At 50.2% G+C, this 26,542-nt stretch overlaps 14 protein-coding genes across 14 annotated transcripts; 6 read left to right on the plus strand and 8 right to left on the minus strand.

Moving 5' to 3' along the window:
- Nucleotides 1-632: 632 nt before the first annotated feature.
- CI109_103373 (uncharacterized protein) lies at nt 633-1,917 on the plus strand (the record flags this gene model as incomplete). Its single annotated transcript, XM_032005601.1, has 2 exons — nt 633-736; nt 804-1,917. The coding sequence occupies 2 exons, from the start codon at nt 633-635 to the stop codon at nt 1,915-1,917; spliced, it is 1,218 nt and encodes a 405-aa protein (XP_031860090.1).
- A 253-nt stretch (nt 1,918-2,170) lies between these two features.
- Nucleotides 2,171-3,646, minus strand: CI109_103374 (uncharacterized protein; the record flags this gene model as incomplete). Its single annotated transcript, XM_032005602.1, has 3 exons — nt 2,171-2,955; nt 3,062-3,242; nt 3,347-3,646. The coding sequence occupies 3 exons, from the start codon at nt 3,644-3,646 to the stop codon at nt 2,171-2,173; spliced, it is 1,266 nt and encodes a 421-aa protein (XP_031860091.1).
- A 346-nt stretch (nt 3,647-3,992) lies between these two features.
- Nucleotides 3,993-5,271, plus strand: CI109_103375 (uncharacterized protein; the record flags this gene model as incomplete). The annotated part of the gene is made up of 4 exons (XM_032005603.1): nt 3,993-4,150; nt 4,213-4,382; nt 4,454-4,567; nt 4,628-5,271. The coding sequence occupies 4 exons, from the start codon at nt 3,993-3,995 to the stop codon at nt 5,269-5,271; spliced, it is 1,086 nt and encodes a 361-aa protein (XP_031860092.1).
- A 253-nt stretch (nt 5,272-5,524) lies between these two features.
- Nucleotides 5,525-6,772, minus strand: CI109_103376 (uncharacterized protein; the record flags this gene model as incomplete). Its single annotated transcript, XM_032005604.1, has 5 exons — nt 5,525-5,637; nt 5,696-5,801; nt 5,865-6,377; nt 6,469-6,656; nt 6,736-6,772. 5 exons carry the CDS (start codon nt 6,770-6,772, stop codon nt 5,525-5,527), a joined length of 957 nt encoding a protein of 318 aa, XP_031860093.1.
- Nucleotides 6,773-7,152: 380 nt separating this feature from the next.
- CI109_103377 (uncharacterized protein) lies at nt 7,153-8,897 on the plus strand (the record flags this gene model as incomplete). The annotated part of the gene is made up of 8 exons (XM_032005605.1): nt 7,153-7,165; nt 7,235-7,324; nt 7,407-7,431; nt 7,490-7,554; nt 7,626-7,669; nt 7,735-7,814; nt 7,878-7,989; nt 8,049-8,897. The coding sequence occupies 8 exons, from the start codon at nt 7,153-7,155 to the stop codon at nt 8,895-8,897; spliced, it is 1,278 nt and encodes a 425-aa protein (XP_031860094.1).
- Nucleotides 8,898-9,709: 812 nt separating this feature from the next.
- Nucleotides 9,710-10,732, plus strand: CI109_103378 (uncharacterized protein; the record flags this gene model as incomplete). The annotated part of the gene is made up of 5 exons (XM_032005606.1): nt 9,710-9,777; nt 9,849-9,938; nt 10,025-10,262; nt 10,324-10,455; nt 10,547-10,732. The coding sequence occupies 5 exons, from the start codon at nt 9,710-9,712 to the stop codon at nt 10,730-10,732; spliced, it is 714 nt and encodes a 237-aa protein (XP_031860095.1).
- A 168-nt stretch (nt 10,733-10,900) lies between these two features.
- Nucleotides 10,901-12,044, minus strand: CI109_103379 (uncharacterized protein; the record flags this gene model as incomplete). The annotated part of the gene is made up of 2 exons (XM_032005607.1): nt 10,901-11,944; nt 12,000-12,044. 2 exons carry the CDS (start codon nt 12,042-12,044, stop codon nt 10,901-10,903), a joined length of 1,089 nt encoding a protein of 362 aa, XP_031860096.1.
- A 167-nt stretch (nt 12,045-12,211) lies between these two features.
- Nucleotides 12,212-13,219, minus strand: CI109_103380 (uncharacterized protein; the record flags this gene model as incomplete). The annotated part of the gene is made up of 3 exons (XM_032005608.2): nt 12,212-12,454; nt 12,510-12,631; nt 12,691-13,219. The coding sequence occupies 3 exons, from the start codon at nt 13,217-13,219 to the stop codon at nt 12,212-12,214; spliced, it is 894 nt and encodes a 297-aa protein (XP_031860097.2).
- Nucleotides 13,220-14,349: 1,130 nt separating this feature from the next.
- Nucleotides 14,350-16,030, plus strand: CI109_103381 (uncharacterized protein; the record flags this gene model as incomplete). The annotated part of the gene is made up of 9 exons (XM_032005609.1): nt 14,350-14,401; nt 14,461-14,681; nt 14,757-14,852; nt 14,920-14,995; nt 15,065-15,264; nt 15,340-15,484; nt 15,537-15,600; nt 15,659-15,884; nt 15,953-16,030. 9 exons carry the CDS (start codon nt 14,350-14,352, stop codon nt 16,028-16,030), a joined length of 1,158 nt encoding a protein of 385 aa, XP_031860098.1.
- A 31-nt stretch (nt 16,031-16,061) lies between these two features.
- On the minus strand, nt 16,062-17,760 carry CI109_103382 (uncharacterized protein; the record flags this gene model as incomplete). The annotated part of the gene is made up of 5 exons (XM_032005610.2): nt 16,062-16,733; nt 16,801-17,048; nt 17,138-17,251; nt 17,350-17,496; nt 17,562-17,760. The coding sequence occupies 5 exons, from the start codon at nt 17,758-17,760 to the stop codon at nt 16,062-16,064; spliced, it is 1,380 nt and encodes a 459-aa protein (XP_031860099.2).
- Nucleotides 17,761-18,006: 246 nt separating this feature from the next.
- Nucleotides 18,007-19,505, minus strand: CI109_103383 (uncharacterized protein; the record flags this gene model as incomplete). The annotated part of the gene is made up of 5 exons (XM_032005611.1): nt 18,007-18,857; nt 18,955-19,055; nt 19,144-19,197; nt 19,250-19,320; nt 19,386-19,505. 5 exons carry the CDS (start codon nt 19,503-19,505, stop codon nt 18,007-18,009), a joined length of 1,197 nt encoding a protein of 398 aa, XP_031860100.1.
- Nucleotides 19,506-20,436: 931 nt separating this feature from the next.
- CI109_103384 (uncharacterized protein) lies at nt 20,437-23,520 on the plus strand (the record flags this gene model as incomplete). Its single annotated transcript, XM_032005612.1, has 11 exons — nt 20,437-20,534; nt 20,610-20,744; nt 20,841-20,893; nt 20,967-21,354; nt 21,405-21,765; nt 21,828-21,974; nt 22,023-22,829; nt 22,884-23,022; nt 23,077-23,106; nt 23,161-23,295; nt 23,354-23,520. 11 exons carry the CDS (start codon nt 20,437-20,439, stop codon nt 23,518-23,520), a joined length of 2,460 nt encoding a protein of 819 aa, XP_031860101.1.
- A 486-nt stretch (nt 23,521-24,006) lies between these two features.
- CI109_103385 (uncharacterized protein) lies at nt 24,007-24,971 on the minus strand (the record flags this gene model as incomplete). The annotated part of the gene is made up of 5 exons (XM_065967289.1): nt 24,007-24,025; nt 24,119-24,205; nt 24,550-24,774; nt 24,824-24,837; nt 24,957-24,971. 5 exons carry the CDS (start codon nt 24,969-24,971, stop codon nt 24,007-24,009), a joined length of 360 nt encoding a protein of 119 aa, XP_065823361.1.
- Nucleotides 24,972-25,507: 536 nt separating this feature from the next.
- CI109_103386 (uncharacterized protein) lies at nt 25,508-26,484 on the minus strand (the record flags this gene model as incomplete). Its single annotated transcript, XM_032005614.1, has 3 exons — nt 25,508-25,749; nt 25,907-26,017; nt 26,103-26,484. The coding sequence occupies 3 exons, from the start codon at nt 26,482-26,484 to the stop codon at nt 25,508-25,510; spliced, it is 735 nt and encodes a 244-aa protein (XP_031860103.1).
- Nucleotides 26,485-26,542: the final 58 nt, after the last annotated feature.

Consider the following 26,542-nt stretch of genomic DNA (forward strand, 5'->3'; position numbering starts at 1 on the left):
AAGTTAAAATACACGTGGTGTGCGCGTGTCGTGTGGCAGCGGAGTCTTCCTATAACGTCTCATCCTCACAAGTGCATACCTAGATATCTGAGTCGAGGATTGTGTCCATTGACCAGACATCGTGATGCATGATTGGATGGGAAGGCTGATGTGAGATTTGGACATAAGTTCATTGCGAGATTAATGGCTTCATCAGCACGTTCATAGACCGGTCAATGGAAACACACGGTGGGTTTTGATCGTCACGACTAGTTTGCACGCCAGCACAGCGCATGCATTCAATGAAGAAGACATCAGTATCCCTTTGCTGTGAGCTGTTATCAAGACGTCTTATACGTTAGCGTCACGTCTATCAGAGCAAGGACGGGATGAGCATATCCAGTGATCTGCCACACACCCAATGTCAACCAACAGATTTGCATCCGTCCTTTCGTCCCTTGTTCGTAACCGATCTCACCTAATTAAATACATCTGACATCATTTAACGTAAACCCCCTATAGGTCAATCCAAGATTCGAGTGACAATCTTTCGACATTATTCCATCTACATTCGCACCACAAGACATCATCTTGTCAACTACCACATCCAGCTTCCCATCTGAATATTGTATCGATATAAACATCTCTCGGAAATGTCGTTGCCACCTCTCAATCCTGAAAAGACAGCCGCGGGGATCATTGTCGATCCAAAGACGCTGGAGAGAGTTGTACCCCAATCACGTCGAAGTGACGGAACGTGAGTCTGCGTCCATGCGAGTCGTCTGATTTCACAATCGTGCTTACGAGTCATTTCTCGCTCTCAGTGTTAGGAAAGAACGCAAGATCCGACCCGGTTTCACACCTCAAGAAGACGTCGGTCTGTTCCGACCCAAAGCCATCTCTCGCGAGAACTCAAACTTGATACCCGGATCAAATCGACCCAAACCTCCCACCACTACCCAAAAGTCTGAAAACCCATTCGCTCAAGAATCAAAAGAGAAGACAAAGGCTCAATTGAAGAATGAACGAAGACGTGAGAAGAAGAGAGAGAAAGTTTCGGTGAATTGGGATGAAGATGATGACGACGATGGGGGAGATGCGGATGAGATGAAAGAAGCCTTTGAACAGGTTGATAAAGCCAAAGCTAGAACAGCCGCTCCTGAAGGTGGTGCGGAACAAGGTTATCCACCATTAGAAGGTGGTGGTGCGCCCAACGAAAGTGTGCTGGATGAAGTGAAAGCGGAAGAAGAGAAAGATGAGAAGGTCAGCTCTCAGACGGAAGTCTTGACAGCACCTCCTCCAGGGCCCGAAACCACTCAAACAAAAGCACCGGCCCAAACATCGCTGTTATCACCTGCGAGTGAAATACCTCCTTCTACATCATCAAATGCGAAATCATCATCCATCATCGACGATCGAAAGGCAGAACTCAGATCGAAACCACAACAACAAAAACCTCATCCTATTCAGGGAGGTCGGAAAGGTCCTATCGGTCTTGCTCATCCTCCTCCTATCGAATCGGAAAAACCTAAACCTCCTCCTCCCCAAACACGTGCCGATTCTGCAGACTCGTGGAGATCCGCCAGAAAACCACAATCACAAAAACCGCCTCGAACGCAGAATGGCGGCGGCGGCGGCGGCGGTGGTGGTCAAGCGCAAGGTCAATCGAAGAGGACTAACAAACCCCCTCCTGGTTCTGGTCCTGCTTCTGGACAAGGGGCAACGAAACCCGCCAATGAGAACAAACCCGCAGCCGCCCCCGCTCCTGCGCCGAGAGAGAGGAGGGAAGTAAAGGTGAGACAAGGGGGTGCAAATGATGTTAGTAGTTTGGCGAACAGGGTGAAGAATCTCGTAATTGCGAGTACGACTGGTAATGGGTCGCCAAGAGAGAAGAAGACACAGGCGCCGGCGTCAGAACAGAAAAGTGAAGCCACATAGGCGTGGGTGTAGCTGTTGTATGGAACAGGAGTGGAACGGATGTCGAGAGAGCTGGCATCAAGCGGACGGACATGACATGACGGAAACATCCTCGGACATATTGTGGATCGCAAACAACGAGAATCAGAAGCAATCGCTATAGTCAAATGCATATTCATATCCATTTAACTCTCTATCATAGTAATCTCTAATGCTAAGTAAGAACCGATATCAATCGAGATAATATCCCAGATGTCATTCACCTCCAGACTGTCTATACCTCCGCACCGAACACTCGTCCCAACAAGACTCTTCTCAGCTCTTCCGGTCCAGGTGTTTTGGTGATTACCCAAGGCAACTGTTTTGCCTTTTCGATCTTCTCTCCCATCCTGCCTGTCGTTTCGTCCTTCTCCGGTAACGATTCCGATTTCGATTTTGTATCCAACCCGTGATTCTTGATTTTCTCATCTTTTGATCTATCGACACCCGTCTCACCTGTCCCTCTTCGATCGACGACACACATTCCTCTAGTGTATTCTCCGATCCGTTCAATGATGAAATCGCGCTGTTTCAACTCCCATCCTTGCGAAAGAGTGGGTGTATCCCCCTTTTTCGTTTTGGGCGAAGTAGCGTTGGCGATAGCATACCAGACAGCTACTGGATCGTGCATCTCCATAGCGTCCGGTAAACCGAAACTCGCCTGTAATCCTCTCACTCGGACCAACATCGCACTGACAAAGCTCTCTAGAGGCGTAGGTTCCTCCTTCTCGGGTACGACACCGTCGTCATTCGCAATAGGCAAGACGGAAGGGTGGATCAAATCGTAGAAGGGGATCATGTGTGGAGTGGTGATGTCCAGAGGAGCCATGATCAGTTCAATAGCACCGGCTTTGACAGCGGTGAGGATCTGGTCGGCCGCGTAGGGGTCGGCGAAACAGTTGAATTCGGCTGTAGGCGAGGTATTTCCAGGATGTTCGAGCGCACCGCCCATCCACACGATGCGAGAAACACGAGCAAAAGTCGCAGGGTCAGTTCGGAGCGAGTGTGCAAGATTGGTCACTGCGTGCCGCAGAAGAAGAGCATTGATTAGTCAGGCATTCGAGCGATGAATCAAGACCAAACGTGGTATGTCTCAAACTGGAGGATACGATGAGATAACACCTACAAGGTCCAAGAGCAACAATCGTGACACTGCCTTCTGGCTCTTCTCTCAAGATATCAAGGATCACCTCGTGAGAAGGCTTTGGTGAGATATCGAGGTGTTCATGAACTTGACCAGGTCTGAGTTGGATAGGTGTGAATTCGGGGTGGGTTTCTGTGATATTTGACAAGCCATCGGGGCCATGCTGCGACGTGGAACAGTTTTAGCTGTACGTTTCTCGTATGGGCATTGAACATTCCTAGTCAGGAAGAAGGAGTAATGATAGATACACCGATGTGAGATACGCACGAAATAAGCTGCGACAGCCTTTTCTCCACCAATCGGTCCATCTTCCCCTAGAGCCAACAAAGTCTTTTCCTGAGATTTCAACCTATGGTATCTCGCCTCAGCCTCTGGGATCTGCGCGATCTCCTGTGCTAGCGAATAATAGATTTTGAGCAAGTTGGAATGAGCGACGGGAGCATGGGTGTTGCCAAATACGATGGAGATGAGAGCGACGTCTATCTCTGGTGAACAGAGTGATAGGAGGATGGCGAGGACGTCGTCGACTCCTGGATCGGTATCGATGATGACTTTGGGGACGGCCATGTTGTTTGTGTGTCGTATGTTCTTGTTTGTTTGATCGGGGGAGTGGTGTGTGCTGACTGTACGTGTCTCTGATGCAGGTCTATTCTCTACTGTTGTATGTATGAGGTCCGTTGATATCGGATCAACGAACTTTAGCAGACAAGTCTACGCGACAACGATGACTAGTACTTCGGACTCTATTCTCGCTATTCGCATCAAGCGGCGTTCTCCACCTTACATGTCCGTAGCATTTCCTCCACTTTTCAAAGTTCTCTTGCAGTGAGTGTTGAGAACAACACCTCCTTTCAAACGTCGATACTTGTCCATCTTAGCTCAACTATAACGCAAACCTTCTCTGCTTCTCACGATGGCATCTTCTCGGAATAACGAGGGTAGTGGTGCTCTGCTCGACGGAGTGCTCAATAACGGTCAGATACCACATCAGCCGTTGGTGGTCATCAATGATAATGTGACGTTTTCCGGGTTACCAATCTTCAAGGAGATGATCAGAAGAGCGATCAGCAGGTGAGTCGTGGTCCTTCCCTTGGCCTGGTGAATCTGAGCTGACACTATCTTAACTGTGATAGAGGAGAAGAGATCACATTGGTAACGATCTTGAACCCACCTGAAACGATTTTACCTCCTGGGTCGAGCTCGACCACACGCACGACCGTGATTGATCTCACGAACGATGTACCTGGTTATACTGACGACGAGTCATCAACCAAGGTGATCAAGGACAAAATCTTATCATCGTGTAAGTCAGCTGATCGGGTTGCGGGCTTGTATGTCCTCCAGATGAGCTGATTTATGTCCCTTTTCCCGAAGACTCCTCTGGACAGATCTTCATCGATGCGCTTGATCTCCTTGCAGAGGATTATTCCCCCTCTGCAGTGCTCGGCATGGTCAGGAATGTACTAGAAGTCATCAAGAAAGCGAAGGGTGAGCTATATCGAGCCGTGGTACGTGGCAAAGACGTACTGATTTCCTCTTCCGTCATAGCACCATCCCGACTTGTCCTTCTGCTCCCACCTACGTCCTCGCTCTATCCCCACTTGATCCCACCCACATTCTCATCGACGATCACTCTCCTCACGCCACATCCACCACAGCTCATCAACCACCTTTCCAAATCATATCTCTCCCCCGTGTCAACTTCCCCCTCGCCAAACTTCTGGATGGTCCTGGAGAATGCGACGAAGCGGAATTTAACTTCGGAACTATCTTACCGAGGCGAAGAAGGGATGGAACTTGATCCTTCTTGGAAGACAACATACAATGCTGGAGTGGTTCAGGTGTTGGTTCGAAAAGCAGTTGGAGGAGCAACGAAGGGTATTTCTAGATCATTAGAAGGATTGAAGTTCTCCGCTACGCTACCGTCACAATTGGATTTGGTGGAACTAGGAGAATTGGTCCAACTCAATCCTTTATCTACCCCTCTACCAACTTTATCATCGCAGAACAACGAGGTGGGACGAACGGCTCAAACTCATGCCGAGTTGGATTTGCCTTTCAATCTTAACTTGACCGATGCGCAGAGAAGACAGAGAGGCGCGGTACCCTTACCCTACGCCCATGAAGGAGAAGGAGCCAGTGGAGATTTGATTTGGGAAGATGAAGAAGAGACGGATGATGAGGAGATATAATAACGAGCAATAGTACATAGAGTAGCAGTTACACGCATATGTGCTGGGTATCATATGCATCACACCTTGAGACGTCATCTATGGGGCGAAATCGTTTTTCGAAAAACATGCTCTAATCTACATCGTTGCGTCCGTGGTTTTTGGCTGACCGACCATCCGACTCCTATATCCTTCGCTCTTCAACTAGACCCCCAACATCCCAACCCCCACCTTCCCTTTCAATCGTTCACATCGCTGATTCTATAAGTGATTGCTAACTGACTCGTCTCCAAGCCTGAGTGATGCTCTCCTCGCCTGAAAAGTAGTATGCCTCGATAGCGTAAAGGAATGCAAAGATGATGAAAGCCGCAGCACCGAGGAGAGAGACTAGCGAAGGATGGGTGAAATCAGCGAAAGATCTAGTACAAAGATCAACATGACTCACTGTGCTTGACTGAAATTTTGGTGGAAAGATATCTTCCGCCCATGACGGCTCCAGCGGTGCAGAGACCGTGGCCCAGGATGGTCCCGAAAGCAATGACGGAGACGCTCTATACCAGGGGACATGATCAGCATTGCGACTAGACTAGAAGTTGTATGTGTGGACAACTCACGTGTGCACCACCCAAAGCAATAGTCGCGATCTGACTTCTATCTCCCCATTCTCCCAAGAAAGTGAGGACGAAAGCCTGAGCGAACACTGGATTCGTCATGACTTGCAAACCGCTTCTGACCTTCTCCTTAGCGACGATAATCCAATGTTGTGATTGACCTTTTGACGATGTCGGTCCAACTCCGCCGTTCGCACCTCCCGACAAGGGGAAATGTATACTAGGTCCCGATCTTCCGGCACCGGGTCTGGGCGACGCTGAACGAGCTGCAAAGGCAGATGAGGATCGTTCCATTGATGAATGACCCTCTTCAAGCGCTTCGAGTGGGATACTAGAATTGCCCGTTCCGCGAGCGTTGTGACTGTCGTGTACGGCGGAATCTTCTTCCAGCTCTTCTTCGACCTCACGCATCTCTTCTTGGATATGAGAAGATCCGCCGGACATGTTGAATGCCTCTTGGAGCATTTTGGCGCCGAACACGAGGAATAGGATTGATGCGGCCCATAATGTCCACACCTAATGAGGATAACGAAAAAGTCAGCAAGATTGTTCAGAATCAGACAAGTTCGCCTCGATGTTTTTATGTTGCTAAGATGGTGTAACTTACCTTTGGTATTAAACCAAGGATCACTCTACCCAACGCCGCGCTTAAAATCGACATTACCACCAAACTAGCAAACGCCCCACCGAAGACTGTTAATCTCGGATGTCGAGTCGCCATGATCGCCGCGATAAGGAACGTCTTGTCTCCAATCTCCGAGACGACAATCATGACGAATGCCTGAGCGAGAGCATCTACACGGGCGTGGAGTGGCGTAAGTAGCTGCTATCTCTCTCTTCCTTTTGGGGAGCTTGGATTAGCGCGGTGACTCACCTAAATTACTACCTTCCTGGGGGATATCCGAAGGCATTTTGTACAATTGTCTCCTCACTTGTCGTCGTTCGAAAGAAGGAAAGAAGTGGATGTGAGGAGGAAAGCAATTTGGTGAGCGGACTCGGAGGCTGAGATGGTTGTGATTTGATCTACGTTGCAGACAACAAGTAGCAAGTCTGAAAATACAAAGCACCACATGGTTGAGTGAGCTGAATGGAAAACCACGCGTCGTTTATTTAGGTCAACCATTTATCAAGATAGGCTCGCCACCAGTAGACTTGAGTGAGATTGCGATTGACACGCCGCGTTCTGTCGTTGTTGCTGTCATTGTTGCTGTTGCTGTAACTATCATTGCTATCTGCTACGTCTTCAGAGTACCTCTTCGTCCTGATCCTTCTAGAGATTTAAGTCAACGAAATGTCGCGTCAAGGTGAGTCGTTGCTATGTTCTGGAACGCCGTGCTGCAGAACTGAGCAATGCTGATTGTCCTTTGACGCAGACAAAGCGACAACTGAGCGTAATGCTCGAATTCTGAGAGACTTAGTCAAGCAACCGGAGAACAAATCGTGTGCGGATTGTAGGAAGAACGGTACGTCCACCTCGCAAATCCAGCTTCGCCAAATGCATTACCGCGTCGGAGCCATACGAAGCTAACATGTCCGTTGCCGTAGACGCACGATGGGCTTCCTGGAACCTGTAGGTCGTCATGTGAACTCCTAAACGCGAGTGGTAGTTGATGAGCTTCGTGTTTCAGCGGTGTATACTTGTGTATCAGATGTTCCGGTATACATAGATCGATGGGAACTCATATCAGTCGAGGTGAGTGCGTCCTGCTACGAAGGTGACGTATTGATATGCGGTCGCATGAGCTGACAGCATGTACGACACAGTGAAGAGCATCGACCTTGATATCTGGACACCAGAGCAGATGGAGGTGAGTCGGCAAGGATTTGTCTCGCCCCTGAGGTCAAACACTGACAGCTTGACTTTGCTTTGTAGTCGATCCAAAAGTGGGGAAATAGACTAGCGAATATGTACTGGGAGAAACACCTCAAAGCGGGACATGTTCCTCCTGATCAGTGAGCTTATATGATTTAATTCTGCTGCAAGTACAAGCTCATTATTTCCGTCCATGTTTGCAGTAAAATCGAGTCGTTCATTCGGTCCAAATACGAGAGTCGACGATGGGCTATGGAAGGACCTCAACCGAGCGATCCGAGGGTGTTAGAGAACGGTGATGGCCCAGCTCAAGCGGTTCGTTTTCGTAATCACTGGTAGCTGTGGCCTGTACTGACGCCCCACTGTATTCGTAGCCCGCTCAAGTACCAAGGCCGACACCCACATCGACCGCCGCCCCTCCTGCTCCTGCGCCATTACCCAAAACCCACCCTCTTCTGTCCCGATCAACAGCGGCTGCCAAAGCATCTCCTGCTCCAGCTCCAGCTCCAGCTCCAGCACCTATCATTGACTTGTTTGGCAGTGACGAGCCACCTGCGTTGGCTCCAGCTATAACTACCGCGCCACCGGCACAGACTACTCGTGCTGCTGCCAATCCTCCGTCTGCTGAGCCTCAGCCTACGACAGGCGCGAACGTTCCTGCCCCTACGGCTGGGTCAAGCATCTTTGACCTCGACTTCCGAGCACCTACACCATCCGCTTCGTCATCCGCAAAATCTCAAACTGCCAAAGCGGACATCATGTCTCTCTTCTCTTCGACTTCTCCTCCGCCCGCCGCTCCTCAAGCTGGATCATTCTTCAACACCACCCAGCCTACCCCTACAGTTCAAGCGACGAGTCCCTATGCGTCGTGGGGTGGAGGGATTACCAGCTCGGCTCCTCCCGTTCAACAAGGGGCTACACAGAGCGCTATACCAGGTGCGGGCGGATGGGGAAATATCCAGATGGATCAAGGTGCATGGGGAGCTCCTTCTGCCCCCCAAGCTACTACTGCCACTGCGAACGCGACATCAAACCCGTGGGGATCGACTGCTACCGCCGTATCGCCTTCCGCGAGTGCGAGTGCCGATCCCTGGTCTTCATTTAGCAACGGCGCTGCCGGTGAGGGTGCAGGTAACAGCAGTGGTGCAGGAATGTTTGGTGCTCCTGCACAGCCGGCGCCAAAGAAAGATGATAGGGATCCGTTTGCGAATATTTGGGGGTAGAGGTTGTATACGATAAAGGGGTAGTTGTGCACATATAGTATCCATACATTATTCATCGTGGCATAACGTGAGGCGTCAGCCCTGATTTGGTCGTTCCCAACGAAGCATTGTGGAGTACCAGTATGCTTCCTTCCTAGAGATGATATACGTACGGATACAATTGAAGGGCAAACTCAAAGAGCGAAGCGGACAACACCGAATTATGTCGGGGCATTACGTCACTGAATTTCACCAAAAGTTGGGTGGCAAACTCGGACATTCGATCACTGAAGATGCCTCCGGAAATAGCATCCGCTCCATCCCTCTACCACCCATGCGTATCACAGGACACTAGCATCTCCAGTACCATCACTGTGCATATGTGCCATGGGATACCACTACTCTGCGGACCTCTGACCCTTCGGAGTAAAAAATGACGACATGTTGTGGGTTGTTTCGAACATTACATCTCAGGCACGCCCCTCTGGGCATGGGCAACAACAAGCATACTACGCCATGGAGGTTGGGCGTCGCCCGGACATTGAGGTGTAATCACCTGAACACTCAACAGATACTCACGTAGTCTGTGCTTAGCCTTGTGCTTGGTGTTGATGTTGATGACGTCGAACGGTCGATTAGTGAGGTACGAAACAAGGAAGAAGAAACACAGCCTTTTGTTTTTGCTCAATCCTTTGTCAATCCGCTCCACTCGTCTTCGTGATAAGATGGATACGATGTATATATACCCTCGTTACTCCCTAACTTGATCTTCATTGCCACTCAACTCACTGGATCACATATCAATCTCACATAAACATACAAACACACTCATCATGGGTCTCCTATCACGACGATCAAACGAATACAACGCAGATGGTACCGTCTCCAACGGACATCACCAGTAAGCAATCTCTTCTCCCCAACTCCACCTATACCCGCATACGAAGTACTTTGCTGATAAGCGATCTTCAGCCCCAAGCGAGATGCGGCTCTAGCTGGTGCTGCGGCCCACCACGAGTCGAACACCCATCCAGGTCGAAACACAGCTCTAGCAGCTGGGACGTGAGTGACTCACTTCACTTCTCCTCTCGCTACATAGCACGATGGCTGGCATATTGACAATAAATTGGTATTTGGGGGACTCGCAGTGTTGGCGGTGTCGAACATCACAAGAACCACGAGACCGTGACCGGTCACAACTCCACGGCCAACCCGTACGCTAACGGGAACGCAACTGTCGGCAATGGATATGGCGGTGTGAACCACAACGGTACTCACACCGGCACTACAGCTGGAACTGCTGGAACTGCTGGTGCAGGACTTGGCGCTGCGAACGGAATCAACGGACATGGGACTGCTCCTCCTCCCGTTGCAGGGGCAGGACAAGTGAGTTTGCCTCTTGTAAGATTTGAGACCAAGACTGATCTGACATACAACCCTTCACCAGGTCAACACCGGTCCTGCCCCGCTTCACGGCGTGAGCAGCGGGACTACACCCAGTATCAAAGCTGCTGCCAAGCTTGAACGCAAGGGAAAGCTCGAAAGCACCATGGGCGGTCTTCTCTGCTCCTCATCTCTGGTTAGTACAACAGCGACTCGTTCTACTTGGTCCATGGTTGATGGGAGCACTGAGATTCCGTTGCTGACCATTTTGGTATGTCAAATCGCAGAAACACAAATCGGAAGCACATCTCGCTCAAGCCGATCATCTGCGCATGCAAGCTTCTGAGTTGAGCGAGGCGGAACGACTCGAGCATGAGGCGGGAATGAGAAGACAGCGTGCGGTAGGGTTGGGCGCTGATCCTGTGCATGCGTCGGGGAGGACGGGCCATGGTCCTACAGCTCTCACTGCGTGAGCGATGAGTGACGAAGGGATGTGATGGGGTGATTGGATAGGATCTGTTAGTATTGTAGCTTTAGTCAGTCGAAGTGGTAAGTCAGCCGAAATAATAAAGCACACGATGGATCGATTAGTTTTTATTTCGTTATGGGCGATCGACGGATACATATCGCTCTTTGATCATCTAGTACCCCACCTTCCTGGCTTGTTCCACCTGTCCAATGACTCCGAGGACATCCTTGATAGCTTCCGTGTGCAACTTCAAATCGACGAACCACTTGCCCGAGTCTTCTTCTCCTCTCAGTCCCTGACCTGTAGGCGGATGTGAGGCATATCGTTCGAGGGACGAGGACAGATTTTGAAGTGTTGTCGCGAGGGAGCTGGATGTGTTGGAGAGAGCGAGACCGAGAGGAGAGTCCAGGTCGGGTGATCGAGAACTTTGGGATGGATGTGACTGTGAAGTTGATGGCTTGGGTTTGTTAAGAGCTGGACTCTCCACGTCGTCCTCGTCAAAGTTGTCTTCGTCTTCCTCTTCAATGAGGGCAGACTTGGTTCCGCCAACCAACTGGTCCTCCGACTCCTTCGCCCTCTTCTGGAAATCATGGCTCTCCACCACCTTCTCTTTCCCCTTGCCCTGCTCCTCCACAACGAGACCATACAGCTCTCTCCTCCTCTTACTCCTTGGACTCTCCGCACCAACACCAGCATCAGGAGCTACGACTTTCATCCCGCCCGACTCGATAGATGATTCAGCAACCCATCTTCCGTCACACGCAACACACATCTTTCTACCATCCTTGCTTCCATCAGGTCGACGAGGATAACCGACAAGTGGTATTCCGCGACATGTGGGATTGGGACAGTTTTCGCCTAGGAGAGCATATCCTTTGAGAAGGAGGGTGGATATCGAGCTGACAGCATCGTCGGATTGGGCCCGATCTTGTTGCGAGAGACCGTTTGAGGTTTGAGCAGGGGCCGGGGTGGATGTAGAAGCAAGCGAAGTGGAGGTGGATGGAATGGATCGTTGAGCGGGAGGAGCGGAAGTCGGAGCTGTGGTGGGGGCTAGTACGCGGCCTTCGGGTCGTCCATCACATAGCGCACAGAACTGTATTCTCTCTCTGCCTTCACGTTGAGCGATGGCGGCAGGTTCACGCATGAGCGGGGTAGAACGACAGTCGGAACAGTGGAGGTCGGTCAACGTCCATCCCTTGAGCATGTACTCGCCGAGCTGTGACTGAATGGTTAGAACAGTACGACAATGTAAGTGAAATGAGTCAACTCACGATGGCCGAGGTTTGGTCGAGCTGGGACATGGTAGGAGCTGGCATTATCGTTCAGACGATATGGTCAACATGAACAGAAGTGCATCATAATCTTCCGAGTTCAAGTATTCTGGAGCGCGATTTATCATAGAGGTAAAGTGGCTATTTTTGCAATGTGGCAGAATAAAATCGACTTGCATTTTTGCCTATACTTTGGAAGTAACTTCTCAAACTTAAGGAGAACTGTTACTCAAAGGAGAAGTTATGAATAGACTAGTTGACTGCTCGTCTGAGGATTGCCTCTTCCTCTTCACTGAACTTCGCGATCGCCTGTCATCTTCCCCTCCTCTCTCCGCTCCATGTTGCTTCCTTTCCGCCATCTTTTTCGAGTACATTGGCCACGATACTTTGGGGTAAATCTTGTAATACTCCCTTTTGTATACGTCGGCCAGAGTTGTCCAGTACAAATAATCATCCTACATCACAGTCAGATCACCTGACAGAAGACTTTGAGAGACTTTTACGGCTCACCTTTTTCTCGTCTTTGAGATATGACCATTCTGCACCAAGCAATACGCTGACCTGGGCAAATGACAACGATGGGAACATGGTAACAAATCCATGACGTCTTCGGGTGGCGTACATTGTAAAAGCTAATTGTATTGGATCAGTCTCAATTGCAATGTATTGATAGCATAGGAAATGAGCTAACAGTTTAGCGCACGAGGCACGAATTCATCTTCATCCTCCCCATCGAACGTTCTCTTCCGACTCTGCTCGTCATGACACCCTTCACGGTCCTTAGTTCCATGAGAGATTCTGCCAAGCAGCTCGGCGACGACTTCCTCATTCGACTTTTGGTCGTACCTCGCTGAACTTGCATGAATCATCGCTTCAGTTCCAATCTGTACTTCTCCACACTCTGGCAAGCCTTGAGGCAAGCGATCGAGGGGAACCAAGTTCTTCCACCCTTCGAGCCTCACATCAACTCGGTGATTGGCCACCTCGAGCAGCCACGAGTGGCTGCCGACGTACCCCATGGTAAGTACAGCGTTGACCTCGTTGAACGAACTGAAGTCGACCGATTCGTCGAAGGACTCTGTTGAGGTTGGCGAACCGTGTACGAGCGAGGCGAGTTCGTTGTATGTCATTTGGGATGGGATGGAGGTGGACATTTCGGTATAGCTGAATTGATTGGCAGTGTTGATGCTAACGAACATGGCCTCAATCTCTTCCCACATCAGTTGTTTTTATACCTGCATCTCAACGGGGGTGGCAACTATTGTATCCGGTCAAAAACTCTGTTCATTCAGATTTTGAATGGATAGGGGGCGATAGACGTACTTTCGGAAGACTGCACAAGGCCATTGGACAACAGATGAGGGACCATCTACCCCCTATCCACGAACAAGGTATAGCCAAGAGAAGGCATCCGGGAATAATCCAGTCCAGGTTCCTGTCCATGGCAACGCCACAACTGCACAAGACCCGAGCTCGAATTCCATGACTAAGCTGTGAATGTCGAATCGGTGAGATCGGATGCCACGGCGAGCCAGAAATAGAGCCTCGCGTAGAGACCTAGATCGCATTTCCAGGATTGGTTTCTCCCGGATTACACATGACCGTTCCTTGATGGTGTATGACAGAGTATTGCTGACCCTTCCAAGTATCAAAAAGCAGGAATCGGTGAAGCTTGTCTGGTCAAAAAATCGTGATGTGAGCAGTGTTATGAACGAAAAAGTTGGAATGGTTTCAGTAAGATGCCTAGTCGTTTCAAAAAGTGATGACGCTGGATGTTGCTCGTTTCATCAATTTGTACCGAATGGCTGTAATTTTCAGAAAAATCTGTCCCCAGCATGAGGGTAGTTATGGTTAAGTTGTGCGGATAGGGGGTGAATCATCATACGACTTGCTGTCTCACCTGCTGGATTTATACCCGCGCTGACTTATCTGTAACTTATCTTGGCCGAGTTGCCCGTGATTCGGTGATACCAGCGGTGATTCTGAAAGATCAAGCAGATCACTGATTCTGCTCTGGTCAATTCACGTGAGTCTCACTTTCAGCAAGTCAAAAACAGATCATGTCCAAAGGAATGTCAGCTTCAGCAGCTATCGATAATTAATTGTTAATTGTCGCCGCCGTCACCACCAAACAGTCACTTCGGCCCGGTTACTGGTTACACCGGAGTTTTACCGGAACAATACATGCTTATCGCCCCGCACCTGGACAGACCTATGCAAATGACAAGGTCTATGTTAAGCTAAAGCAAGCAACGACCATGCATCGCTGGATTTCACCTTCACATCTGTTCTTATACAACACTACTGATAACACCACCGCATCGCCCCGCGACGACTTCTATATCTCACCATGTCGACTCAAAAGCCTTTTGTTGCGCAGTGGGGTGTCCTAGGATGTGGTTGTGAGTACCCTCAGCTCTTATCCCTTATCAGCACACTGAGCCTGACTCGCATCAAACAGGGATCTCGTCCGAATTTACCAAGGACGTCTCCCGTCCCATGTCTTCTCGTAATGTCACCGACGTCTCGCACGCCATCGCTGCGGTTGGATCACGAACGCTATCCAAGGCTGAAGAGTTCATCGCTGCAAATTGTCCTAACGGCGCAGCGGGTCAACAAACTGGATTGGTGGATTTCAAGCCCAAGGCATATGGATCGTACAAAGAGGTCGTTGATGATCCTGTGAGTTTCCTTGTCCACCTTCTGTAGGCTTCGTGCAGAGTCAGTCCAGAGCTGATATCAATCTTGCCGTTATAGAACGTTAACATCGTTTATGTTGGGACGATGAACGTATCTCATTACGAAGATGCGAAGCTGGCTCTGGAGGGTGGAAAACACTGTTTGCTTGAAAAGGTCAGCTATTGTGCTCCTATTTCATGTAAGGAAGCTACACAGCTGATTTTCTTGTCTGGGAATACAGCCTGCAACTCTCAATGCTGCAGAATGGAAACACCTAGCGTCCATCGCGAAAAGCAAGAGTCTGTTTCTGATGGAAGGTGAGTCGACTTCAAACGAGCGCTTGGTGATAGTAAGGCGACTATTGAACTGACGAAACCGTTCGTTAGCCGTGTGGACCCGATTTAACCCCACCATGCTGGCTATCCAGAAGGCGATACACGAAGACGACCTGATTGGCGAGATACGATGTCTTTACTCCGACCTCTCGATGGATGGATACAAGAAGAGGAAAGACACGGACAGGCTATTGGCTGCGGAACTTGCGGGAGGAGCATTGCTTGACATCGGACCGTATCCATTGGTTTGGGTAAGTCTTGCTGTGTCCCACCTTCTGAGATGTGCGAAACTCGGCTGATATTTTGTACCTGTTCACTGATACAAGACAATGATGATCCTTTATCGACATCCAAAAAACGGAATGACACCACCTGAAAAGGTGGGAAGTACCATGCTGAAATACCACACTGGCGTCGACTTGGCAACAGGCTTCACTATGACTTTCCCCAAGATCAACGCTATTGCATATTGTACGTCTTCGAGGACGTTTCGGTCAATATCTAGGACTAATGACTGCTGCAGGTACTACCAATCTCCTTTCGCAGGTCCAGAAACAGCAAAACACTCGAATAGTCGGCTCGAAGGGGTGAGTTCTATATGACAACGTACCTTGCCGTTCTGCATGATCCTGACATCTCTCGTAGGGAGATTCACGTTCACGGATACACCTCTCGTCCTACGGGATACACTTTGAAAAGACTAGCCAACCCAGAAGACGAGGGTGGAAAGTTCCTGCCCGACGAAAATGTTGATATGGACTTTGACGGTTTTGGCCTGTACTGGGAAGCAGACCAGGTGGCTAGATGCTTGAAGGATGGATTGTTGGAATGCCCAACGATGACTCATGCGGAGACAGCGATGACCATGGGGGTGAGTTATAGCTGAACAATAAGTCATGCGTGGTGCAACAACGCTGACCCACTTTGGTGACTCGGTAGTTCTTCGACAAAATTAGGAAGGAAGGCGGATACGAATATCTACCAGGATTGGAAAAAGTCAAGCCAGAGTCTGCGTAGATAAGTATGCATGTAATGAAAGAAATCATTTTCATTTCTCTTTGAGCTCAAACTTTGGCTCTTCCTCATAGTACATCTCCTTATGAGGACCATACCAACCGATCTTATTCCCCCATTCATCCTTTGTCTTAATCTTGAATCCGCCCGGTGTCAGATCGGGTACTTCATCGTCATCTGCCAAATCACCCGGTTTTAGCTTTTCGACCCATTTCGGTATCCAAGCTTTTCTGAGATCGTCCCACGATACTTCGCCAGCGTATTGACCTGAACTGTCAGCTTGGGCAAGTGCTTCTTGGGCGAGGACGAGATCGAGTGCTGATCGAGTGAGAAGTTGATCTCGATATTCCCATATCTCTTGCGAGGTTTCGGAGGACGTATCAGGAGTAGCGGGAGTTGCAGCTGCGGGCTTGGGAGTACTGGGCGCCGGGGAAGGTCGGTACGATGATAGTCCAGGAAGTGGGGATGCGGGTGCACGGACCCCAGTACCGTAATTTGCCTGAAGGTCCGAGATGTCCATCGATTTGAAATTTGGGTCGGACGGTGTGGATGAGGTCGACGATGATACAGAGGGAGTAGGAGAGACCGCAGGCGATGTTGTTGCCGAAACCAAGGGCGACTGAACAGGTGTGACTGTTCCACTTCCCGCTATGGATGATGCCGGTGTTGGTGTCAAATTGACACTTGTCGCTACGCGGACTTGCAGCTGAAGGGTAACCAAAACGTCAGTAGGCTCCATCGAATCAGTTCGTTCAGTCAAATGTCGAACTCACCTGCTTCACCAGCACAGCAATCGCCTCATAAGCCTCCTCCGCCTGTTGATTATCCAACAAGTGCGTTGGGATCCCCGAGCTCACACTCGCAATAGCCTCTGTGGCTCTTCGGAACGTCTCGAGGTCAGTCTGTGAATCGATCGCTCTATCGAGGATATGACGAAGATCCGATGCGTAAGAGGTGTCAATCATTTCGGCTTGGGAGATGATAGCGGATATGAGGATGATATCAATCAAGTAGTCGGGGCCTGCGAGAACCCCAGTCAGTATTATGGATGCGCCGCCAGGAAGATTTGGCACTTGATTGGTGGGGACAGAAATGACTTTGGTCGCGTACCTTCTTGTAGGACTTGAACCAAAGTCTCTAACGTATCGCGAGCGACGGTAGGCGGCATACTCTGGACATCTTGTAGACTCGTACCGAGCTTCGAGTATATTTCGTGAAGAGTGACTACATAAGTAAGGGAGTATAAGGAAGGACATCGCGATTCTCAGCTTTTCACCTTGCTCACAGTAGTAACGGAGTAAGGGAGGGAGAACATCACTTACGTAGGGTGGGAAATCTGCGTCTTTCGACATAAGGTCGCATGTCGAATAATTCCCTTCGCTGAGCTTCTAGGAGAGCGATAATCCTGGTAATGTGGTGAATGGATGAATCATCGGTAGAGTTCGATGAGAGTAACGTCTGACATGTCCCTACAACCAATGAAGAAACATATCTCTTGTCAGTCCGCATCACACGTAAAGTAAAGAGAACGGACCTATGGCGTCTGAACTCGATGCGATGATAGCACCTAACCTCCCTCCTATTTGGCTTGAATTCCCCATAGCGGTCTGTATCAATCTACTATCAGTCGAGTTATACGGATACGTTGTGGTGGCAGTTGTCCTGGTCGTTGTTGTCACCTTGCGAGACCGGTTAGAAGGAGGTTTGAACAGAGCTTTCAGAAAGTTTACCATCTCGTGTTGCTGGCTGTGGTCTGTGTTGACTTGCAAATGACAAAGAGAGTACGGGTGTAATCAGTGGCGAGGATGATACGAGTAGATAGAACACGTTCTGGTGGTTAGGTTGCTCTGCGTCAGGGCTATGTCAGTAGCGCTGTGAAAGGAGGGCCATCAACACCATCAAAGGATCAAAAGTCTATGCACAACGTTTATATCCTATGCTATGCTGAAAACCCCTCCGTACGTCGTTCGCATTATCGCTCAACACCAAGTCCACATCTCTCCTTTGATCATCTCCCCTTTCTCCTCTTCTGCACCATACCATGCCACACCTAAAAGATGACCTCCAATCTCATCTCGTCGTTTCGCGACCACCTCTCTTCCAGGCTGGTTCTTCCAAGCTTCTACCAGATCACCGGAGAGGCCGAGATCCCATACCCATCCTTCCTTATGTCCAGCTTCGGTCGCCAGACTGTCGAGTGCTTGTAAGACGGTAGGCAGTTGAGACGATTTGAGATTGTGTACCAAGGTGATCATGAACCTGGAGCCAATCGAAAGATTGAGTAGGGCGAACAGGACGATGGTATCGTCGGCGGAGTCGCCGGTCGACGATCTGATACGGAGACCAATGGGTTTATTCTCGAGGGATGGACGAGACCATGATCCTCGGACAGGTACAAAACTCAACAAGCCAGGAGTCGCAGGATCGTGTACAAAGATCGATCGTTCACTTGTATCGGTCTTCTTCAACTTCTGCTTGATCGACGAGCCTATCTCCTCACCGATCGAAGCAAAGTCTTCCTTGTATAGCCAATCGACGTTTTCGTCCAAAGGTTGAGCGGAAGAAGGTGGAATGATCTTCCATACCAATTCGGTATTTTGCGAATCTTCCACCACCCATCCGGGTCTGTCCACACTCATTTTACATTTCGAATAGAATTTCGAGCCGACATCGGACCAAAGGATAGATCCGATCGCTTTTGGTACCTTTGGCGATACATCAGACGGGATCGAGGGCTCCATACCCCATTCTCGAGGCAAAGAAGGGATGGTGGCAGAGGGTCCGAGTTCGTGGTGAAGTAGGCTGAGCAAACGAGTTGCATATCCGTTTCCTGCAATATATCACCATGGACATCAGCTTGAAAGGCTCTGGTCAAGTCCGCCATGAAGCTGATGAAGGGGATAGTAGGAGTTGAACTCGATACTCACTAAGATGTTGCTTCGGGGTGATCACCGACGCTATGCCATAAATGTAGCCGTCTTCGACATCATTTGAGCCCTTTCGCTTCACCCAGCCCCGCCTTCGGTACCTACAAGCGAGCCGAATCATGTCAGATTCATTCAAAGACGAGATTGTCACTCGCACAGGTCACGAATTGTCGTAAGCGTGACACTCACGTCTCACATCCTGCGTATATATCGTCTTCCACATCATCGCTGCGAACCAATACCCTACAAAGTTGTCAGTAGCGGTCCTACCTCAGTCATTCGGAGCCGGACACACCAGGTCAGGAAGGCGCCATCTCGACCCCATTCGGTCTCCTCTCGTTCTCTTCGACCTACTTCCGAAAATTCCTAGATGCCCATCAGGACTCCGTCAGTGCATCTGGTGAAGCACGATGACACAGAGCTGCACTCACTTCCCATGTTGTACCCTTGTGCCAGATGGCAAACGCCCCTCGTACGTGTTGTTCTGCCTGAGAAGGATTGGCAACACGGATAGTGTAGTCTGAGAGTTTCTCTTGGGGAGGTATGGTCATGGTGATAGGTAATGAAACAATACACGTGTGCCAGCTGGATTGGTAGAAGATTCAAGCTGTAACTTAAGGCCCGTTGGAAGGTATGTGAGAAGAGATGAGCGAGTACAGTCACAGTCGGAGAACGATGATAGACAACGGACTAGTGTACAAGTGGACAAGTGACTTCTTCTAATCTTGCTGAGTATAGATCAATGCATTGTTATTGTTCTCTCTGACCGACTTGATTTCAGATTGCGTTTCAACTTGATCGCTCGCTCGCCCGGCTCCGAGATCCGAGTGAGTGGAGGTTGATATCCACCACGAGGCTTCGGCCTCGACGCGCCACAACATCAAAACGCCGATATAGTAGCTCTGGTTGTACTATTTTGCCGATCCCACCGTAGTGCCGTCGAGTCCCTGAACTCGTGGGTGCGGGGCATTTTGAATTGTGATTGACTTGTATCGCCATACTAACCGAACCGAACCGCACTACACTCACAACCACACAACGACATAACGACAACAACCATCTTCCCTTGCCTAGGTCAGCATATCAAAGCTGTGGTCAAAGTCAAGGGTTCCTCCTCATCCGAGGTGCTTCTCTACCAGAACACCTTTGATACAAACGCGTCAGACTCGTGAGTCCCGTCTTTGTCAACGTCCGTAGTGCGCGGCAATATATGTGCGAGACAACTGTGTCGCGACATCAGGAAAGGTGGATGGTCGTATGGTCATAAATCAACTGTTCCGTTGATCGGAAAGCGAAGCGCGGACTCGTCATTACACATCTTCGAATAGCAATGCTCAATCACCAATACAGTTAGGCTAACCAACTATCACTTCTTTTAGCACTTGGTCTCTTCCCGTAGTCATCCATTGACTTATCCTCGTCTTTCATTGCGAGAAGGACGGAGAAAGGGAAGACCTCACACGACGACATTCACGATCCATCATGACGACAATTGAGCGTGGTAGGGGTAGAGGTGGAAACAGAGGAGGTGGCGGAGGCGGGCCAGGAAGAGGCGGTGCAGAAGGTGGTGGTCCCCCTAGGTGAGTAGCTCCCTTCCTTTCTCCCGATCACACACATACATAGTGATAGAGAAGCTGATTCTCACCATGGGATAGACGAGGCGCTTGGCGAGGTGGACCTCCTCCCGGAACGACCGGCTCCTATCCAAATTCGCGAGGAGCTTCTCCCGTCATTGGCCATACCCCTGCACCTGGTTCTGCTACCGGACCAAGGACTTCCATCAATGATCAGTGAGTGATTATATCCAGCCGCTGCAGAGAGCGGAGTGTCCAATAGTGTTCCTTTGTATCGTTTGTATGATGTCTGATCACCGTTTCGTATCACAGCATGTTGGACATGAAGAAGGTCGTTCTGGATGACAAGGCTCGAAGCGGTAAAGGTAAGTCATAAGTGTGGATTGTGACATCCCATCACGTTGGTCCGAAAGCTGAACGTACACGCTCTCGTTTTAGGCTTCCAGACCGATACCGACATCTCCAAAGCATCCGGGCCTACTGAAAGAGAGCTGAAACCGTGGACTCCTGATGGGCCTGCCGAGGCCGCAACCAACGGAGCCAAGCCAAATGGCGGGAACCGTGACTCGGAGACATTTGGAGGGGGTCTGTCGAACATCCCTTGGGATCAGTTTGAGACCAACGAGAGGCTCTTCGGTACCAAAACTAGCTTCCAGGAAGAGCTGTACACCACCAAGTTGAACAAGTCTGGAGCGGATTTCAAGAAGAGGGAAAAGGAAGCGGAAAGATTGGCAGCGGAGATCATGGGTCAGACAGCCAAGAACTCTCATGTTGCCGAAGAGAGAGGTCAATCTGTGGAAGAAGGTGCAAAGGACGAGGAAGAGAAGTAAGTGCCCTTCTTCCCAGTGTCATTCTCATACTGATCTGATATTTCAGATACTCTGGTGTCGTTCGAAACCCCAACGCCTATGTTCCTCCTGCTGCTCGAAAGGCGGCCGGAATGGGCGGGACCGCACCACGTGTTTCTGCTCCCCCCGTTCCTTCTGCACCCAAAGCCAATGGCACGGAGAGTTCCTCGCCAGTACCACAAGCTCCACAGGCAGCAACCACGACGCCAGTTCCGGCCAGTACTATCGAACCTCCACCTGCACCAGCACGAAGCACCAGCGCGGACCCCGTCGCTTCCGAGCCTGTCGCCGTTCCTATGAAAGCTGGAGCGACCAAGCAGCCTGGGGAGGAAGCAGGTGCACCTCCTGCTGCCCCTACTGCTAGTGCGCCAACAAATGATCCCAAACCTGTGAGTACGGACATGTTTGTAGTAGACGCGGCGCTGACGAGGCATGATCGACCACTTTATAGGACGGTCAACTTGGAGGTGTGGTGGATCAGTGGAGGCAGTTCGTTGGTACTGAGCGTGAGAAGGTGGAAGCGAAGAAGCAGTCTGTCATGAAGTCGGAGAGAGAACGTCAACTTGCGGACCTCAAGAAATTCCACACCAATTTCAAGGTGAGTTTGGGTGTTTCCTTGTGATGGCTTTTGCTGATACACTTATAGGTCCCCCTTCCTATTCCGAAAGACATCCTGCCCATCCTTGCTAAGGATGCGACAAAGCAAAAGGACATCGAAGCTAAAGCCACCAGTGCCCTTGAAGAGGCTCGCACTCGCAAAGCGCAAGTGCCTGCACCTGCTCAACCTGCCCCTGCCAAGGCTGCTGCTCCTGCCGACGCCGCCAAAGCGGAAGCATCGAAGGTTGTGGCTCCGAAGAAGATCGTCATGAAGATTCCCGAGATTCCTCCTTTCAACCCGACCAAGAGAAAGGCGCCAGTCTTGCCTGTGCCTGAGACAGCGGGTCAGAATATTCCCCTCGCCGCTTCCCCAACACCTTCGATCACCAGCCACGCTTCGGGTTCTCAAGCAGCCAAGCTGAACCCATCTGCGAACGCTTTTGTGTTCAAGCCAAACCCAGGCGCAGCTGTTTTCAAGCCTGGTCAGTCATCTGGTAGTCCCGCTGCAGCTCCTGCAGCACCTCGTCCGTCTGTTAGTGCTGGTCCCTCCACCGCTCCAGCTCCACCCAAGAACCCGTTCTTCCGCGATAAGCTTCCCGAACGGATAACATCGGTCAACATGCGAGATGACTTCAACCCTTGGAAGCATGGCTCAGTGCCTTCAGCGTCTTCGGTTGGACTTCAATGGCCTTATCCGGGACGCAAACACCACGTTCCTCAGTACGGTGGCCCTGTACCCCCTATCCACATGACTGGGTTCGAGGATGATCCATCATCGCCATCGCCTCATGCTGCTCCTCCGCCTCTGATGCCTGGTATCCCACCCAACTATCCTCCGTACTACCGATTCAACCAAGTGAGTCGTCCAAGCGATGTACGGGTACAAGGTCAAATCGCTAATTGTTCACAGCCTGGATTACCTCCCCATCCTGGTCAGATGCAGAGTCCTGGAATGTTTTCACCGGGCCCACAATATGCGCCTCTTCCTGGACAACCTATGGGTCAACCACCACCTCAGCACATAGGTCCAGGTGGTCCGCCCAACGGGAGTGAGTGTTAATTCTGCGACCGTGACTCAATAAAACTAATTGAACCTGCTTCAGTGCCAATGTACTACCAAAATGGCATGCCTCGTGAGTTGCTCTGCTGTATGCGGTAAAATCTTCTCCTGACACCCGCTTCTGCAGAAAACCCTCAATTCCTTCCTCCGCAACATATGCAGTTCAACCCCCACACTCCTCAACGGCACGGACCTGGTCCGGGTGGTCCACAGATGTACTACCAAAATCAGGGCTTGCCCACTCCGCACCAGACACCTCAGTGTGAGTCGAGAGTCAGCTTCTAACATCGTTCACCCCGCTGACCTACTGGTGACAATAGTACAGCATAATCTTCCTTTCCCCGGGCAACCACCGGCTCAACCGCAGTTCCAGCAGCCGCCAGTGCAGATGCAGGGACCGCAAGGAGGCCAGCCAGGGCCAGGTTCGAATCCAGGTGCAGGTGGTAATGGACCGGGTGGACCTAACTTTGATGGTACCCCGCATTGAGAGTTGGAGGTTGAGAGATATTGAAAAGGGAGGTGGGAGCTTTTGTGGCGGGATCATGGGTGGGCATGCAACACCCATTGTCAAGTTGCCGAGTATGTGGATACATGCTCAAGACTTTGTGTGGCATACACATCGTACCCAGCCTATTAGCGAAGCGAAGGATCAAGTGATGCAAATTTGCTTGATTGCGATTCGTTGAAAACGTTGCATAACCGTATCCAAGAATCAGATTAAAATGTTCGATCCAAGTGCGCTGAACGAGACTAGGACTATAAAATCACAACTAGGACATTTTCCGCCTGGACTCTACTGAGACATTTCCCGATCCAATCCGAATCCTCCATCGTAGACCTCGAGATTAGATGGAGAGATTAACAGAGCATGTCACAGCACATTTCCTCGGCGCAACAACAACAAAGGGCTAAGGAGAGGGTGAGGGGAACAAACGGAGATCAGCCAGGTATTCGCTGATTGCATGTATTTGCTTTACTCACCACCCGCGAGACTGGCATAAGAGGTCCCAGTTAGCGACGAGATCATAGCGCAGAACAAGATGAAACGCAAGTCGGAAAGAAGGACGTGACATTGTCACACTCACCATGCACAACATCCAGCACCGCCAGCACCACCTGATTTCTGAGGTTGCTGTTGGACGTAGACCGGCTGAGGTTGAGGTTGAGGATAGCTACGAGGGCGATGGTGGATGTCAGTATGTGCTGAAGCAGCCAGCGAAGGGCGGAAGGAGTGCCGCACAGACGTAAGGACTTTGGAAGGACAGAAGAATAGGGTGACGTACTATTCTATTTATAGTGGGTATTCGGATCAATTTTGACAAAGTTGATCAGTACTTGCTCTTGCGCTTGTAGATTTCAGACGCTTTGCAGTCGAAGCTTGATGGAAGGAAGGAAGGGAGAGGGACATACGACCTGGTTGTTGATATGATTGCTATTCCATCGGATCGCAAACAAATCAGCATCAAAACCTCAAGGCGGAGTATCTCGTACGCCAAGATGATCGTTCCCCACTCACCTGAGGAGGAGGGGGGTAGTATCCGCCTTGTTGGGGTTGACCGTATCCTTGTTGGGGCTGGCCGTATCCTCCTTGTTGGGGATATTGACCGTACTGAGGCTGTTGGCCGTATCCCTGTTGTCTAAGTAGGCAAAGGCAGAAAGAATCAGTACGGCGGAGCAGGAGGGAGGGGGAGGGCGGATGACGAAGTCGTTTGGTCCGTTAAAGCGACGGACCGCCTTGGTGCTATGCAGGACGGGATGGACAAGCTGGATGTGGAAGAGGGGAGACATACTGGTTACCGTAGTACTGCAATGTCAAAATATCAGCTTCGAACTTATTATCCGCAGTAGGAGATGAGACGGGAGAGGCAGCGGCAAGGCTATACCTAACAATGTGTGTGATCTCAACATGGTGCATGCACTTACATCTTTAGCAGACATCTTGACTGGTAAGTAGGTGGAGTAAGTTAAGAAAAGAGATTCTGTTGAATAAATATAGATGTCGGGAACGACAATCGACGATAACAATAACAATAACAATAACAACGAATAGCGCTTGCTGCGTGTGAGTGAGAGTCGAGGCTGAGCACAGCACCAACTACTTGACTCGTGGGATCATCATCACTATAACTCGTCGTATCTCAGGCTCAGGGTCCAGAATCAGACTGAAATCGAATTCGTCAAAAATCTGTGGCGCTTTGACCGAATCAAATAATCGCGGCGACCGTCCCTACGACTCACTGTATTGCTGCAAATTACATGATGCATGTGTATCCGTAGAAGGTTGCACTTCGTACGTAGTTATAGGCGGATCGCTCATGTAGCTGCCCACGACAACGAGTACTGCGAGCGCAATCATAGCACATGGGATTGAGAAGCGAGGATCGTGCGCAATGACGATCATTCGTGATTCGCTAATCTACACTCAATACATACTGTGAACCTTTCGCTTTTCGCTAGATCTGTACAACTCTGCCTTACACCCTCTTGTCCCCTTGATTACCATTCCCACCCTCACCTGATCCACCTTGCCCGCTCGATTTGTCCCACACAATGACACGCTCAATTACCTCCCTCCCTTCTGCCCAACGCATATCGTCCCCTATGACCGTATCTTCCTTCCTCGCACCGTGCTTACGACGGCTAGAGAGGGTATTGTGTCGTAAACATAGTAGCATGAGAATGAGCGATGAGATGAATATTACAATGAAGAGGAGCACTGTGCCGCGAGCAATCAGCATGTTAGGGAGATCACTCCAAAACTGCGTGTTAAGGTGGGTTGGGTGGGAGAAGAGACACGTCATGGGTGAAAGAGCAGAGGACGAGATCGAAGGCCTGATGACGGTGACAAGTGACCGGGAACCAAATCAACTCACTGCTATCAGCTACTTGATTATGAGGCAAAAAGACATAATCTCTCCTTGCCCCTTCCTCACTCGCCGTGATGATGGTCTCAACTGGGAGATCGGAAGGGAAAGAGTTGATATCTAAGTAAAACGTGTCAGTCGAACTTGAGACGTTCAGCGTGTTGTCAAGTATCCCAGTCGATGGATAAGAATTGGTATCGCTCACAGATCAGACTACCTTGTGAGCTTGATGAGCTGTCGAGCATCGACGTCTCGCCAGGAGAGCCGGTCCTCAATCCTTCATTCGTGATCGTACCAGCGGAGGAGGAGGAGGTCGTCGTCGTACTGCTCAGCGAAGAACCAGACCCAGAATGAGGAATCGAGCGAGTACTGCTAGGTAGTATCGACGATCCTCCCCTGATGGCTGTATCACTCTTAGCACTCCGTGTAGTATCGGTGGTGCTCAGACTTGACCCCGAAGTAGATATTGCAGTCGCAGTCGCAAACCGGGACTCTGTGGTTGATTGGCCACTACTGTTTTTCCTTACATCAGCCGCAGTGGCTTGAGTAGCGGTCGTGTCTGACCTCTTATCTCTTCGACCTGTCATGATGTATCGTGCATGATCGGTAAACAGGTGCAGCACCTGCTGTATCGATCAGTAGTGG

Source organism: Kwoniella shandongensis, chromosome 6, assembly GCF_008629635.2.
Source record: "Kwoniella shandongensis chromosome 6, complete sequence".
In the NCBI taxonomy this organism is placed as follows: Eukaryota; Fungi; Basidiomycota; class Tremellomycetes; order Tremellales; family Cryptococcaceae; genus Kwoniella; species Kwoniella shandongensis.